At 58.0% G+C, this 10,830-nt stretch overlaps 5 protein-coding genes across 5 annotated transcripts; 2 read left to right on the forward strand and 3 right to left on the reverse strand.

The window, feature by feature from the left end:
• Positions 1 to 236: 236 nt before the first annotated feature.
• Positions 237 to 1,670, reverse strand: SPSK_09199 (tryptophanyl-tRNA synthetase; the record flags this gene model as incomplete). The annotated part of the gene is made up of 2 exons (XM_016735776.1): positions 237 to 1,488; positions 1,540 to 1,670. 2 exons carry the CDS (start codon positions 1,668 to 1,670, stop codon positions 237 to 239), a joined length of 1,383 nt encoding a protein of 460 aa, XP_016587035.1.
• Positions 1,671 to 2,299: 629 nt separating this feature from the next.
• On the reverse strand, positions 2,300 to 3,514 carry SPSK_09390 (U3 small nucleolar ribonucleoprotein LCP5; the record flags this gene model as incomplete). Its single annotated transcript, XM_016735963.1, has 1 exon — positions 2,300 to 3,514. The coding sequence occupies one exon, from the start codon at positions 3,512 to 3,514 to the stop codon at positions 2,300 to 2,302; it is 1,215 nt and encodes a 404-aa protein (XP_016587036.1).
• A 744-nt stretch (positions 3,515 to 4,258) lies between these two features.
• On the forward strand, positions 4,259 to 6,276 carry SPSK_08782 (uncharacterized protein; the record flags this gene model as incomplete). Its single annotated transcript, XM_016735369.1, has 2 exons — positions 4,259 to 6,143; positions 6,209 to 6,276. 2 exons carry the CDS (start codon positions 4,259 to 4,261, stop codon positions 6,274 to 6,276), a joined length of 1,953 nt encoding a protein of 650 aa, XP_016587037.1.
• A 685-nt stretch (positions 6,277 to 6,961) lies between these two features.
• Positions 6,962 to 8,672, reverse strand: SPSK_08992 (polyribonucleotide 5'-hydroxyl-kinase; the record flags this gene model as incomplete). Its single annotated transcript, XM_016735574.1, has 2 exons — positions 6,962 to 8,563; positions 8,589 to 8,672. 2 exons carry the CDS (start codon positions 8,670 to 8,672, stop codon positions 6,962 to 6,964), a joined length of 1,686 nt encoding a protein of 561 aa, XP_016587038.1.
• A 1,084-nt stretch (positions 8,673 to 9,756) lies between these two features.
• Positions 9,757 to 10,491, forward strand: SPSK_09761 (stress response RCI peptide; the record flags this gene model as incomplete). Its single annotated transcript, XM_016736331.1, has 3 exons — positions 9,757 to 9,814; positions 9,972 to 10,039; positions 10,096 to 10,491. The coding sequence occupies 3 exons, from the start codon at positions 9,757 to 9,759 to the stop codon at positions 10,489 to 10,491; spliced, it is 522 nt and encodes a 173-aa protein (XP_016587039.1).
• Positions 10,492 to 10,830: the final 339 nt, after the last annotated feature.

The following is a 10,830-nucleotide window of genomic DNA, read 5'->3' on the forward strand; positions in this document are numbered from 1 at the left end:
TTTTTTTTTTTTTTTCAATTTAAGTCGTGAGTTTTCTTTACTTTATGTAGCTATTTACAATTGTGTATGATTTAAGAGAAAAGAAATATTCACCAATTTTTGTTTTAAAATTCACAGAAATTATCTTTTCAAACTCTTGATCACAATATAACAATCAACAGTTGCTTTGCATTCATCTATTTCTTTTAAACAACAAAGCAAAGCCACACAACTAAATGCGCCATTTCGTTTCATTTCTACTCTTTTGGCCGCTCAGGCAGCTTCTTCTCGTTGTCGCCCTTGGTCTTACCATCAGCCTTGCCCTCACCCTTGCCCTTCTTCGGCTCCGGCGGCGGCTTCGGCTTGGGGTTCGGGTTGCCGCCCCACTGCAGCTTGCGCGGCGTCATGTAGGACGCCAGCACTTCGTCGGTGACTGCTTTTCTCCGCTCCTGGAACTCCTCGACGTTCTTCTGCAGCACCTCAATCGCCATCTTCTTGAGGTCGCCCGTCAGCAAGTCGCCCTTCTTGTAGTCGTCGTAGATCTTGGCCAGCTTGGCGTCGTCCTCCTCAAAATAGGTCAGGTAAATGTACGAGACATCGACGTCCGGGTTGCCGCCGAGCGCGCGGTGCTCCTCGACGGTCTCGCGGCCGCCGCTGAAGGCGTGCTTGTTGATCTTGGTCTTGACCTGCTTGGCGGTGTCGGTCATGAAGATGGCCGAGTTGGGGTTGGACGAGGACATCTTGCCGCCGGCGCCCTGGAGGGCCGTCAAGAACTTGGAGTGGATCAGGGCGGGCTTGGGCGACGGGTAGCGCATGCGGTGGGCGTTGTCGCGGAGGAGGCGGAAGTACGGGTCCTGGTCGATGCCCATGGGGATCAGGCAGTCAATCTTGGCAATCTCCTTGGTGCGGACCGCGGCCGGCGTGTCGGCCCAGATCTCCGGGTACGACGTGGCAAAGCCGGCGGCGCACTGCACCGACGGGAAGAAGACCTTGCCGACGTTGGAGCTGCCGTCAAAGCCAAACGCGCCGCGGACCTGGTTGAACGTCACGAGCCGCGAGAACTCCCAGGCGTTCATCAAAAAGTGGTTGCTCAGGTACTCGAGATCGCTGAAAATAAACGTCTTCTTCTGGTCATAGCCGAGCGCAATAATGTCGCGCGCATTGTCCTTGCCGTACTGCAGCGTGTCCTCAAACGCCAGGCTGTCCTTGAACAGCGCCTTCTCGTCATCTGTCAACATGAAGACCAGCGGCACGTCGAACACATCCTGCAGCCACTTTGTAAACTGCAGCGGGATCGTGTGTCCCAGGTGCAGGTTGCCCGTGCTGGGTCCGCGGCCTGTGTACAGGAAGAAGGGGTCGCCGTGCTCGTAGCGGGTCAGGATGCGATCAAAGTCGCGGTGGCTGAAGAAGAGGCCGCGCCGCAGCCAGCGATGTGGCTTGTGGCCGGTGACGCGCTCGAAGCGCTCGAGGAGGGCCTCGTCGATCAGGCTCGTGCTCCATTTTCTGGTCCTGTTAGCACGCAACGCAACGAAAAGACGACTGCATACGGGTCCGACTTACTTGCTAAGCGCCGCATAGTCAATGGCGACAACGTCGCCGTTTTCGTCCACGCCGCCCTGTACCGACCAGGGGTTGATGTCCTGATCGGCAGAAGCAGGAGGAGCGGCGGCGGCCGGTGCGTCAGTTGCCATTGTTACGTGGGCGGGGTTCGGAGCGGATCGAGGTGAGGTCGTGTGCAGCTGGATTGGCCGAAATGTGTCATTAGATGCCAAAAAAGTGAAGCTTCTCGGAGGAGCGCAAAAAAAAGGACAGCGCTCGCTGGCAAAACGGGAAGTTCTGCGTTAGTCACCTCGCGGGCCGTGGGTCGTGCCTGCCAGATTGGAGTTGCCCCGCGAAAATATGCAAAATCGCTTCGAGCCGCCTTTTTGCTGGCGAGGGGCAGGCACAAGGGCACTTTAGCAGAGACAAGGTGCAGTGGGGCCGCTATATCATTTTATAGGGGACAACGAACTTAGCTATTTGGATCAATGGCGATCACGTGTAACGAAATGGCCGCGACGAGATGCTTCATGGTCAACAGGGATGACATTATTGCAAGTGCGTAGGCATTTAGTGATCGTACATTGGTGGAGGAACGGCCCACGGTAGTATACACTGACGTTTGAGATGCCTTGCGAAAAAATAAACAGTATGCCTGTGCTCTCTATGCTGCATGCGGATGATTCCAAACTCCTTTTAAGAAAAACACAAAACAACCCAAAAGCTTTTAGACAAACACAAGAAAATCCAGCCCTCGTAGAAAGTGCCTACAGCCCCGTGCTCACTTCTTTCCACGGTCGCGGCGGCCCACCTGGTGCAGCCGCAATTTCTTCTGGAACCGTCCACCAACCATGCTGTCCTCGTGGCCGGCGCCGGCACCGCTGCCCCGGGGTCCGTCGATCGTGTCAATGCCCCGCTTGCGGCTCTTGTCTAGCATCGAGCGCGTGCCTGCCGCACCGCCGCCGCCGCTCTTGCGCTGCGTCAGACGGTTGATCCGGTCCACGCCTTCGCCCAGGCCGCGCCACTCCTCGCCGCCAAAGCTCATCTGGCTGCTGCCGCCCTGCTCAGCAGCCCGCTTTGCGCGCTCCTTCTTGCTTGTTTTGGGCATGCGCACAAAGTTGGCTTCTTCGTACTCGCGACGCTCGTCCTCGCGCTGGCGCTCTGCGGCCGTCGTCATGTGGCGGCCGCGGCCGGCAATGTTGGCGCCGACGCTGAGCTCAGCAATGGGGGCCGTCGACAGCTCGTCGGCAATGAACTCGTCCATGGTCGCCGACTTGAGCGGGCCGCGGGCGCGCTTCTCGCGGCGCTCGGTTGTGGGCATCATGGTCGGTGCGATCTTGGGCGGGCGGTAGACCCCGACACTGCTGCTATCGGCCTCGGCGCCGCTGCCACCCACCTTGGCCTTGGCAGCCGCGGCGGCAGCCGTCGACGTGGCCGGGCGGACAAACGCGCTGCGATTCGGCCGGCTAGCAGACTCCTCGTCCTCGTTACCGAATGCGGCGTCCTCGTCTTCGTCATCCTCCGCGTCCGATCCAGAATCAGAGTCGGCGTCGGAGTCTGAGTCCGAGTCGGACTCTGCGGCAGCCGCCTCGGCCTCGTCTGTCTTTTGCTTCGCCGTACGCTCGACCTCTTCGGCGGCCCGCAGCGCTTTCTCGACCTGGTAGCGCAGCTTCTCCTCGAGCGGCCGGACGCCCTTTTCGAGGTAGAGACGCAGCTCGACGAGCTTCTTGACCACGGATTGGCCCAAATCGGAGGTCTCGAGGCTCAGATCAGCATCGGAATCGGACGGAGACGAAGAAGCGACTCTGCGCAGCTTCAGCAGTATTAAGAAGACCATGTGCTCGAGGTAGCTGAGGAGAAGTTCGTTCTTGACGTCGAGCAGCGACAGGCCGTCTTCGGGCGGCGTGAGGGCCGACAGCTTCGGGGTCGCATCGGACACGGAGACGACAGACTTCTGGAGCGACTCCAGAAGCTGTGGTAATGTTGATGTCGCCATGGGGCAGGGAGATGTGTGTATATGGAAGACTCGGATTGCGTCCTGGGAAACGGTCGTGCAGGAGACGAAGTTTGTTCGAGTCGCGCCTGCCGGTTCACCTGTAATTTTTTTCTTATCGTAGATATCTAGTGGATACCCTGCGCTACGATAAGATGGCCCGCTGTTGCTGCCCGGCCTAAGCCTCGATTTTAGCGAATGACTAAGATAACGGCTGCTGACGGTTACTGGCTGGTTTTTGCGGCGCTCCAGAAACGGGTTAGATACCAAGCTCCAGGCAGGAGCGAAGCAGGGAGCTGCAGAAAGGCTAACATCACCAAACGTGTCGTTTACATCACGAGCATCGACACCATCCTCTCCACGCAGACCACCCATTGCACACACTCCACGACGGTCCTAGGCAGCGTCGGCACGCGTTTTCTGCATCACTGCATTTTGCATGCTCGGCAATTAATGACAGCTGCAGACCCACAAAGCTGTGCTACAGCAGGCAACACCCTTTTGTCCTCCCCCTTTTAAAACGTCTTCCGAGGCGCACGACCAATTTGAGCGCCCCATAGGCGACAGCCTCGGGAACGATTGGACTGTGAGTTACGGGCCTGCGATCTCCTTGTGTAGATGTTCGATGTTACGTGGCGTCCACGCTGCGACCGAGACAATCCTAACGTCCCTGAAGATCTTCCGGTCTACCCGCCTCTAGGCACATCCCAAAGATACGAACTACGAACAGCCTCCTCAACCGCCACGATGATCGCCCGCGCCTTCACGCCGTCCTCCGCGGCGGCGCTGGCCGCATCTCTCCTCTTGTCCACCCTTCCCCAGCCGGCGTCGGCTTTCTACCTGCCCGGCGTGGCACCAACCTCCTACGAGCCCGGCAAGACTGTGCCGCTCAACGTCAACGCCATCCGTCCTATCGCGGCGCCACGTGATGCCATGCTGCATGCCGTCGTGTCCTACGACTACTACCACCCCTCTCTGCAGCTGTGCCAACCGGCGGGCGGGCCCAAGAGCGTTGGTGAAAGCCTGGGCAGCATTCTGTTTGGCGACCGCATCATGACGTCGCCCTTTGAGCTCAAGATGGGGCAGAACGAGACGTGCAAGACGCTGTGCGGGGTGACGTACGAGGCTGAGTCGGCGCAGTTTGTCAACATGCTCATCGAGCAAGGCTACAGTCTGAACTGGCTCGTGGACGGCCTGCCGGCGGGCCAGGAGATCATCGACGACCTGACGGGCACCGAGTTTTACAGCCCCGGCTTCTTGATCGGCCAGGACAACGGCGACAACGCCATTGCCTTCAACAACCACTACGACATTGTCGTCGAGTACCACGAGGTCAGCGGCGACCCGAACCAGCTGCGCGTCGTCGGCGCGCTCGTGCAGCCCAGCTCGCTGCGCTACGACGACCCCAACGCCATCGACTGCTCGCTGCAGCACCAGCCCGTCGTCCTGGACACCAAGGCGGGCGGCAAGACGCCCGTGACCTTTACCTACAGCGTCTACTGGACCCCCTCCAGCACGGCCTGGGCCACGCGCTGGGACAAGTACCTCCACGTCGTCGAGCCCAAGATCCACTGGTTCTCGCTCATCAACTCGGCCATTATCGTCGTCTTTTTGGTGCTGACCGTGCTGTCCGTCATGGTGCGCACGCTCAAGAAGGACATTGCCCGCTACAACCGCCTCGACCAGATCAACCTCGACGACCTGTCCGGCACCAGCGCCGTGGACGACGGCGTCCAGGAGGACTCGGGCTGGAAGCTCGTGCACGGCGACGTCTTCCGCGCGCCCGCCCACCCGCTGCTGCTGTCGGTCTTCCTCGGCAACGGTGCCCAGCTCTTTGTCATGACGGGCTTCACTATCGTCTTTGCCCTGCTCGGCTTCCTGTCGCCCTCCAACCGCGGCTCGCTCGGCACCATCATGATTCTGCTGTACACCATCCTCGGGTTCGTCGGTGGCTACGCGTCGGCGCGCGTCTACAAGGCCTTTGGCGGCGAGAAGTGGAAGCTGAACATTGCGCTGACACCGCTGCTGGTGCCCGGTCTTGTGTTCACCGTCTTCTTTTTGCTCGACCTGTTCCTGTGGGCCAAGCAGTCGTCTGGTGCGGTGCCCTTTACGACCATGATTGTCATTGTTGGCATCTGGTTCGTCATCTCCGTCCCGCTGTCCTTTGCCGGCTCCTGGATCGGCTTTCGGTCGGCCGCCATTGAGTCGCCCGTCCACACGAACCAGATCCCGCGCCAGATCCCGCCCGTCACCACGTACCTCAAGCCCATCCCCAGCATGCTACTGGTCGGCATCCTGCCCTTTGGCGCCATCTTTGTGGAGCTGTACTTTATCATGAACAGCATCTGGTTCAGCAAGATCTACTACATGTTCGGCTTCTTGTTTTTGTGCTACGGCCTCATGATTATTACCTGTGCCGCCGTCACCGTCCTCATGGTCTACTTCTTGCTGTGCGCCGAGAACTACCACTGGCAGTGGCGCGCGTTCCTGGCGGCCGGCACGACGTCGCTGTACATTTTCGCCAACGCCATCATCTACTGGATCAGTAAGCTGAGCATCAGCAGTCTGGCGGGCAGCGTGCTGTATGTGGGTTACAGCGCCCTCATCAGCTTCCTCTTTTTTATTCTGACTGGTATGTTTCTCCTTGACGCGTTCCCCTTCTGTTGATGTGCCAACCACAACCTCTAACATGTACAGGCTCTATTGGTTTCTTCTCGAGCTGGTGGTTCACCCGCAAGATCTACGGCAGTATCAAGGTCGACTAAACGGCGCCAGATGTCAGCTAGACAGCATTGGCAACGGCGACACGAATGTACCTTGTCGCGTGCTACGAGCACAATTCCACACACGCACATACGACGCACCCTTACGTCCCTTGTCGTATGTACGTTGTGTGCGAGAGGTCATGCTACAAGGCCCTGATCTCTTAAGGCACGGTCTTTGCGTCATACGACCCATGGGGCGTTCAGTTCTAGATTCAGCAACCTACCAGCAACGTGTCCTTGGACTGGTTATTGGTTGATACGACAGGAGGAGGAAGAATCAAAGGTAGAATAGGAGATGCTTTGGGTTAAGAAAGTTAGAAAAAGGGGAGAGGCTAGGCGTTTTCACTTTCGCTTTGATGTCACTGGAATTATTTTTGGTTTGTTCTTGTGTTATTCATATTTTCAATAGGTTTACGGCCGTAACTTTTCGGGACTGTCTTCCACGTCTTATTCATAAGTTTTCACTCTCCATACAACGACACTATGACTCCTGTCATTTGTGATCTTGATTAGCACCTTTGCGTCTCGCTTCTTTCGAGGCTTTGTAATCTGAAAATTGGATTGACATACAAAAACATAAAATAGATAGCAGGCGTTTACACAGCAAGAGGACATGGACCGTGCAGCTTCCCAATCTACGCCAGACGCCGACCCCAATCTGGATCTGATGTCACGAGAGACTGCATCACCCGACCAGGTTGATGTACGGTTCCGGCCACCGCCCAAACACGAGTGGCCGGTCGCCCAGGCGTCCACTGAGCGGCGCCAAGACGCGCACCTTGCGCCGCTCGGCATCGACTTCGGCCACGTACACGAAACCAAGCACAGTGGCATGCTGGATCACGTCCGGCGGGTCGTGCAGTCCCGCGTTCATCACAGCCAGCGTCCAATGCGCCAGCGACGGGCCCGCGTCCACTTTTTCGAGGTTGTGCTCGCCGATCGCGCCCTCTTCGTCGGGCCCGTCGTCAACACCCGCGTCGCCATCGTCATCATCGTGACCAGCGCCACCAGCGCCGTTGGCACGCGCGGCGTTGTCTCCCGGCGGCAAGCGCAGCACGGTCAAGGCGTCGGCGTCGACTTGCTGCGTGTACGGACTCAGCGTCCGTTTGGCGTCGCCGAAAAAGTACTCCTTGATGCACGCTTCCCGCTGCTGCTGCTCAACAGCATCGCTGCGGTCGACCACGCCGTCGGAGGCATCGAGTTGGACAATCTGGATGGGCTCGCCGAATGTCGTTGTCTCGCCCTGGAAGCGGTTGGTCAGGGCCTGCTGGATGGCCGTGCTGGCTGCGCCGTCGCCGAGCACAACCACCAGGTTCACAGAGAACTCGTCGATGATGTGGGCCAGCAGATCCATGGACATTAAATGGCCGTGTTTGCCGTTGTTTTTGTTTTTGTTGTTGTCGTTTGCCTTGCCGCTCTCGTCGGCCGTCACGGCCGGCGTGTCGATCAAGAGACCGCTGGCCGCCACATTGGCGTCCTCCGACGCGCGCGACGCGACGGCACCTGCTAACCGTGTCACGAGTCCGCGGTACAAATCTGGCGCATCGCTGGGTCGTGCATAGCCGTAGTTGTAGACGAGCGGTAGCTTGACGGGCACGGCGCTGGGGCCGCTGCTGGGTGCACCGCCCCAGCCCGAACCGCCCTCGGTCTCGAGGTCCATGAGCGTCGCAAACACGGCCGCACTCAACGTCCCCGGCAGGCTCAAGAGGCCCTCCCGCGGGTCGACATTGACCACGCACGGCTGCTGGTATTGTGGCGGCGGAGGGGGCGGCGGCTGTTGTGGCTGTTGGTATGGCTGTGGCGGTGGTGGCGGGGGCGCCGCGAAGCTAGCCATCTTGGTCGCCCATGCCGTGAGCATGCGCACCAAGCTCGTGCGCCCCGAGTGAGGAGGTCCGCAGACGAGGAGTCGTGGCCCTGCCGAGCCCGGGCTGCCGCGGGGCACCGACGCGGCCGCGGCACGCTGGGACGCCAGCAGCAAGTGGAGGTTCATGTAGGAAATCATTGGCGACTGGGCGGCGTTGGCACCGCTTCGGGCATCGCTCTTGACACCCCCCGGGACGACCTCGTCATGGTCGCATGCGCCTTCCACTTCGAGCTCGCAGCCGGGCCACGTTAGGATCTTGGACTGCGTGCCAGCGAAGGTGTAGGTCTGGCTGGTGGCCAGCTCCGTGCCGTCGCGCTCAGCCGTGCCGGACAGCACGCGGACCTTGATAGCCGGCTGCGAGACGGAGAAGCGCCATTCTGACAGCGGTGCGAGCTTGAATGTGCGGGTGGTGCTTGCGGTGGTCTACTTTGTTGCGTCAGTCAGTTACGGGATTCTCGTGAGAACGAGCGCATCGCATAAGTTGGCCACTATTCACCTGGACGGGGATCTGTCCTAGACCGGGAATGGACATTATGGGTGATGATGCGGCATGAGAGATGCTGTATCCCGATAAGTGTTGTTATTGCTGGGCGGCGTACGTCCCAAGGGCAGATGACGTTGATGTTGATGAGCTTGTGAGCTCTGAGCTCGAAGGTGACCTTCAAAGCAACCTCGAAAGTGGTCCAGGGAATGCTTCTCATTGGCCACGGTGGTCAAGTCAAACTGGAGTGGAGTTAGTTCCTGCAGTGTCAATGCCCTGAAAGTTTTGGGATTCTGAATGCATATAGCGTGTTTTACAGCGCTATGCAGTAACCTGGAGCTGTTACTAAATTGCGTGGCATGATAAGTATTCTTTGACCTCTGATAGCGCCACCACACCGCCAGGCCAAAACGACCACGATTATAGCGGTCTACTCTACCTGATGGTTCAGAAGCCTACAACACAGCGGCTTTTCAAAACGTGGAAAAGTTTTCCGACTATATCGTTTTGTTCTTCATCCCGGCATGTTTCTACAGCATGACACAACGTTTCACTTTCTTTTTCGTGTGTCTTTGTTACTCGGCGTGTTCATTCCAAACTTTCCCTCATTACAACTTTGGTCGTGGCCTACTCGGTTAACTCCGCTAAAGGCGCTGTAATGCGCTGAAAGGAACAACCTGCAGCGTGACAAGTCCCCGCGTTATCTCCTGCCTCTTGGGGAGTCCTTGAATTCGTCTGCCTACCTCGTTAATCCTTCGCAGGTCTTGGCACAGCCCCCTGACAGTGTCTCGAGTGTACATGTATTGCCACTGAAGGAGTCTGGAGTGTGCCGATGCCCCCCAACCCTTGTCGTTGTTCCCCTCGTGCCACTGTGCTGTTGTCATAGCGTTCCCGTACTATTACGTGCACTCCGCCCGCCTTCTCTTTTCTTGCCCTCTCTCTCGACGCTCTCTTTTCGTTGATATCACCCACCACAACCGCTAGTCTTTCATCTTCAATCGTCAAGCGTTGGCATCGCTAGACGACAACTTTTTATATCGGCGACACAGATACGCACAGACTGCGGTATCCGCATCCGCAACCGCAACGCGACCGTTTTTTCTTTCCTCCTTCTATGTCCTCTTCGAGCGTCGTCATGAGCTCAGCGGACATCTTCCTTGGCCTGCTGGCCCTCCTCTTCCCACCTCTGGCTGGTGAGTGACTACTTTCCGTTTTCGACCGTGCCGCTGGACCGCCGACCTGTGTGTACAGTGTGGTGACGTCTGTTGCCCTCGCTTCCGCTGCACACGGCCTGACTCCGGGGAACGATCGGGTCATTCCAGCAAAACACATACTAACACGCATCGGCAGTCTGGGTTAAGCGCGGCATCTGCTCTGCCGATTCAGTCATCAACATTCTCCTCTGTGTTTTGGGCTATGTAGGTTCTCCCGTTTGTTGCGTCATCTGCGACCGCCTCGCACTAACGTCTTCCAGATCCCCGGCCTGATTCATGCCTGGTACATCATCGCCAAGTTCCCCGAACCCGACTACGAGTACGAGGTCCTCAACCAGGACGCCGAGAACAACGGCCGCGTCACCTATGTTGTCGTGCACGGCAGCCGCCAGCACGGCAGCGGCCGCGGTACCAATGCCAACAACCGCCACCACGTCACGACCAACGGCCCTGCGGATGCCGACAGCAACGCCGTGCAGTCGGCTGCCCCCAAGATCCAGGACAATGTGAACTACGGCACGGCGTCGACGGGCAGCCCTGCTGCTGCGGCGGGCTCGTCCGCTCACGACAACGGCGGCGAGGGCGGCAGCGATGCCCCGCCGCCGAGCTACGCCCAGGTTGTGGCCGGCGACAACAAGGTGCAGAGCCAGGAATAGAGAATGCGCCACGAAGCTTCTCATCTCCTCCTCCATCTTTAGCCACCTTGCAGTCAACCAGCATCTCTCACCGGCATCACTCAATATCGGCCTCTTAAACGGATCCGACTTTTTTGCTCGGCCGACCTCGAGCCCAGCTCGATTTCTTCACGACCAACAACGTCCCTTTCTCTTCTTGTATTTCGTTTCTGGAACTTGGCCGGGATGGCTTATCTGTTACTGCTTAACTCTTATTGCGACCTGCCCAGCACGGATTTGCTCTTGCATTTGTTTTACAGTGTGCTTGTTTGTCACGTCATATCTCTACTGTTGTCTTTTTTTTTTTTTGGCTATTATTAG

This window comes from Sporothrix schenckii (assembly GCF_000961545.1).
Source record: "Sporothrix schenckii 1099-18 chromosome Unknown Cont44, whole genome shotgun sequence".
NCBI classification, from domain to species: domain Eukaryota; kingdom Fungi; phylum Ascomycota; class Sordariomycetes; order Ophiostomatales; family Ophiostomataceae; genus Sporothrix; species Sporothrix schenckii.